This window comes from Phoxinus phoxinus (genome assembly GCF_949152265.1).
Source record: "Phoxinus phoxinus genome assembly, chromosome: 24".
Classification (NCBI taxonomy): Eukaryota; Metazoa; Chordata; class Actinopteri; order Cypriniformes; family Leuciscidae; genus Phoxinus; species Phoxinus phoxinus.
Genome location: NC_136899.1, coordinates 441,888 through 446,887, shown reverse-complemented (window position 1 = coordinate 446,887; position 5,000 = coordinate 441,888). Strand labels below are relative to the sequence as shown.

The following is a 5,000-nucleotide window of genomic DNA, read 5'->3' as shown; positions in this document are numbered from 1 at the left end:
CTCTAGACTCCGCCCACACTCTAGGCTCCGCCCACACTCTAGGCTCTGCCCATCCTCTACACTCCGCCCACACTCTAGGCTCTGCCCATACTCTAGACTCCGCCCACACTCTAGACTCCACCCACACTATAGGCTCTGCCCACCCTCTAGACTCCGCCCACACTCTAGGCTCTCCCCACACCCTAGACTCTGCCCACACTCTAGGCTCTGCCCACACTCTAGACTCCGCCCACACTCTAGACTCCGCCCATACTCTAGGCTCTGCCCAAACTCTAGACTCCACCCACAATATCTAGACTCCGCCCACACACTAGGCTCTGCCCACACTCTAGGCTCCGCCCACACTCTAGACTCCACCCACACTCTAGGCTCTGCTTACACTCTAGACTCCGCCCACAATATCTAGACTCCGCCCACACTCTGGGCTCCGCCCACACTCTAGGCTCTGCCCACACTCTGGATTCAGCCCACACTCTAGGCTCCGCCCACACTCTAGGCTCTGCCCACACTCTAGACTCTGCCCACACTCTAGGCTCTGCCCACAATATCTAGACTCCGCCCACACACTAGGCTCTGCCCACACTCTAGGCTCCGCCCACACTCTAGACTCCACCCACACTCTAGGCTCTGCTTACACTCTAGACTCCGCCCACAATATCTAGACTCCGCCCACACTCTGGGCTCCGCCCACACTCTAGGCTCTGCCCACACTCTGGATTCAGCCCACACTCTAGGCTCCCCCCACACTCTAGGCTCTGCCCACACTCTAGACTCTGCCCACACTCTAGGCTCTGCCCACACCCTACACTCCGCCCACACTCTAGACTCCGCCCGCACTCGAGACTCCGCCTACACTCTAGACTCTACCCACACTCTAGACTCTGCCCACACTCTAGACTCCACCCACACTTGAGACTCCGCCCACACTCTAGACTCTGCCCACACTCTAGACTCCGCCCACACTCTAGGCTCTGCCCACACCCTACACTCCGCCCACTCTCTAGACTCCGCTCGTACTCGAGACTCCGCCCACACTATATGCTCTGCCCACACTCTAGACTCCGCCCACACTCTAGACTCCACCCACACTCTAGGCTCTGCCCACACTCTAGACTCTGCCCACACTCTAGACTCCGCCCACACTCTAGACTCCACCCACACTCTAGGCTCTGCCCACACTATTGACTCTGCCCACACTCTAGACTCCGCCCACACTCTAGGCTCCGCCCACACTCTAGGCTCTGCCCATCCTCTACACTCCGCCCACACTCTAGGCTCTGCCCATACTCTAGACTCCACCCACACTATAGGCTCTGCCCACCCTCTAGACTCTGCCCAAACTCTAGACTCCACCCACAATATCTAGACTCCGCCCACACACTAGGCTCTGCCCACACTCTAGGCTCCGCCCACACTCTAGACTCCACCCACACTCTAGGCTCTGCTTACACTCTAGACTCCGCCCACAATATCTAGACTCCGCCCACACTCTGGGCTCCGCCCACACTCTAGGCTCTGCCCACACTCTGGATTCAGCCCACACTCTAGGCTCCGCCCACACTCTAGACTCCGCCCACACTCTAGGCTCCGCCCACACTCTGGATTCCACCCACACATTCTGGGCTCCGCCCACACTATAGACTCCACCCACACTCTAGGCTCCGCCCTCACGCTAGGCTCTGCCCACACTCTAGACTCCGCCCACAGCCCCGCCTCTCTCTCTCACACACACACACACACAGTCACTGCAGGCACTCGTCACTTGTGTCACCATATCAGGTTTTGCTCATTTTTCTATATTTTCAGACATTAATATTTTTACTTTTTCTTTCCTTCCATTTCCATCCCCCCTCCCTCCACCCACTCGGCAGAAGATCCTATCACTCCTACACTTACTACCTGTAAGTAACCACTTTGTGAAACTAGTGTCAGTGCTTTCTCTTCCACGCCTCGCTTGATATTCCATGCATGATTCCCAGTGTCTTTCCTCCTCTCTTCAAACCGAGCCTGAGATCCGGTTCATCCCGAGCCTTTTCCAGCCCGCCTGAGACGCTTTAATGACGGACGATAAATCCCAATCCCGGCTTTCATCAAATCATTGATCAGAGCAAATTCACTTTCGGGCTGTGGTTTGAAGAGAGGATCTGATCACTCACTGATTCCCTGATTCCCTTAGAGTTACACAAACATCATTACGAGTAGCAGGAGTCCAGGTTTCCCAGTTTACCCAGTTGCTCTCGAAGGGAAAGGGAAATCTGGGATCCTTCCATCGGAATGAACTGATGACTTTCTGTTCATTTCCCTCCATGTTTGATCAGTTTCGTTCGTTTATGCATGAGTGTTGAGCGCATGTTAGTCATCATCATGTGTTTTACACACACACACACACACACACACACACACACACACACACACACGCACACACGCACGCACGCACGCACGCACGCACGCACGCACGCACGCACGCACACACATACACACACACAAACACACACACACACACTCTCTCTCTCTCTCTCTCTCTCTCTCTCACACACACACACACACTCACTCGCACACACACACACACACACACACACACACACACACACACACACACACACACTCACACTCACTCACACACACTCACTCACACACACACACACACACACACTCTCTCTCTCTCTCACACACACACACACACACACACACACTCGCACACTCTCACACACACACACTCGCACACTCTCACACACACACACTCGCACACTCTCTCTCTCACACACACACATACACATACACACACTCAGTCGATTTTATTGGATAGTTAACTTTTGGATGTTACATTTTTATTTAATAACTTGATCCACGATTTGATCGCTGCATGTCATTCATGAGATACAAAGTATCAAATCAAGTGTCATTTATCTGAAATAAAGACACATCTTACAGTGAAAAGCTTCGCCAGACAGAATAACACAGTAGATGTGCAGTTCCACACTCGCCCTGATGAAGATCATGTACAGTTCCGACTGAAGGGAACAGATCCGTCGTGGCTTTATTTCATACAGGTTTATATGAGTTATGTTTAGCATTATGTGTTGATGAAACGTGGAATATTTGCATCACTCACTGATAACACTTTACTATAGTTAACATTAACTAACAGTGAGCAATACATGTGTTGCCGTTTTTGTTCATCTTGATATGAAGTGTTCATAGTTAGTGCAGCTCCACATGAGCAGTCATGAGCAGTCATGAGCAGTCATGAGCAGTCATGAGCAGTCATGAGCAGTCATGAGCAGTCATGAGCAGTAATGAGCAGTCATGAGCAGTCATGAGCAGTAATGAGCAGTCATGAGCAGTCATGAGCAGTCATGAGCAGTCATGAGCAGTTATGAGCAGTTATGATCAGTCATGAGCAGTAATGAGCCGTTATGAGCAGTCATGAGCCGTCATGAGCAGTCATGAGCAGTTATGAGCAGTTATGATCAGTAATGAGCAGTCATGAGCAGTTATGAGCCGTTATGAGCAGTCATGAGCAGTAATGAGCAGTCATGAGCAGTCATGAGCAGTAATGAGCAGTCATGAGCAGTCATGAGCAGTCATGAGCAGTTATGAGCAGTTATGATCAGTAATGAGCAGTCATGAGCAGTTATGAGCCGTTATGAGTAGTCATGAGCAGTAATGAGCAGTCATGAGCAGTCATGAGCAGTAATGAGCAGTCATGAGCAGTCATGAGCAGTTATGAGCAGTTATGAGCAATCATGAGCCGTTATGAGCAGTTATGAGCAGTAATGAGCAGTCATGAGCCGTTATGAGCAGTCATGAGCAGTAATGAGCAGTCATGAGCCGTCATGAGCAGTTATGAGCCGTTATGAGCAGTAATGAGCAGTCATGAGCAGTAATGAGCAGTCATGAGCAGTCATGAGCAGTAATGAGCAGTCATGAGCCGTTATGAGCAGTAATGAGCAGTCAGGAGCAGTCATGAGCAGTCATGAGCAGTTATGAGCAGTTATGAGCAGTCATGAGCAGTTGTGAGCAGTTATGATCAGTTATGAGCAGATATGAACAGTAATGAGCTGTTATGAGCAGTCATGAGCAGTTGTGAGCAGTTATGAGCTGTTATGAGCAGTAATGAGCAGTTGTGAGCAGTTATGATCAGTTATGAGCAGATATGAACAGTAATGAGCTGTTATGAGCTGTTATGAGCAGTAATGAGCAATTATGAGCAGTTATGAGCAGTAATGAGCAGTTGTGAGCAGTCATGAGCAGTAATGAGCAATTATCAGTTATGAGCAGTTGTGAGCAGTTATGAGCAGTAATGAGCAATTATCAGTTATGAGCAGTAATGAGCAATTATCAGTTATGAGCAGTAATGAGCAATTATCAGTTATGAGCAGTTGTGAGCAGTTATGAGCAGTAATGAGCAATTATGAGCAGTTATGATCAGTTATGAGCAGTAATGAGCAATTATGAGCAGTTATGATCAGTTATGAGCAGTAATGAGCAATTATCAGTAATGAGCAGTTGTGAGCAGTTATGAGCAGTAATGAGCAGTCATGAGCAGTTATGATCAGTTATGATCAGTTATGAGCAGATATGAACAGTAATGAGCTGTTATGAGCTGTTATGAGCAGTAATGAGCAATTATGAGCAGTTATGAGCAGTAATGAGCAGTAATGAGCAATTATCAGTTATGAGCAGTTGTGAGCAGTTATGAGCAGTAATGAGCAATTATCAGTTATGAGCAGTTATGAGCAGTTATGAGCTGTTATGAGCAGTTATGATCAGTAATGAGCAGTTATGAGCAGTAATGAGATGTTATGAGCAGTTATGATCAGTAATGAGCAGTTATGAGCAGTTATGAGCAGTTATGAGCTGTTATGAGCAGTAATGAGCAGTTATGAGCAGTTATGAGCAGTTATGATCAGTAATGAGCAGTTATGAGCAGTTATGAGCAGTTATGAGCAGTTAAGAGCAGTTATGAGCAGTTATGAGCAGTTATGAGCAGTAATGAG

General features: G+C 48.6%; 1 protein-coding gene across 10 annotated transcripts in view; it reads left to right on the top strand.

The window, feature by feature from the left end:
• Positions 1-5,000, top strand: part of ptprma (protein tyrosine phosphatase receptor type Ma) — a 234,079-nt gene that overhangs the window by 153,436 nt on the left and 75,643 nt on the right. For 5 of the 10 annotated variants that reach the window (XM_079602211.1, XM_079602207.1, XM_079602208.1 and 2 more), the window contains one exon: positions 1,872-1,901. The exons of the other annotated variants lie outside the window; for them this stretch is intronic. In XM_079602211.1, the coding sequence (XP_079458337.1) occupies positions 1,872-1,901 (30 nt within the window). The remainder of the gene's footprint in view (positions 1-1,871; positions 1,902-5,000) is intronic. 10 annotated transcript variants of the gene reach the window in all.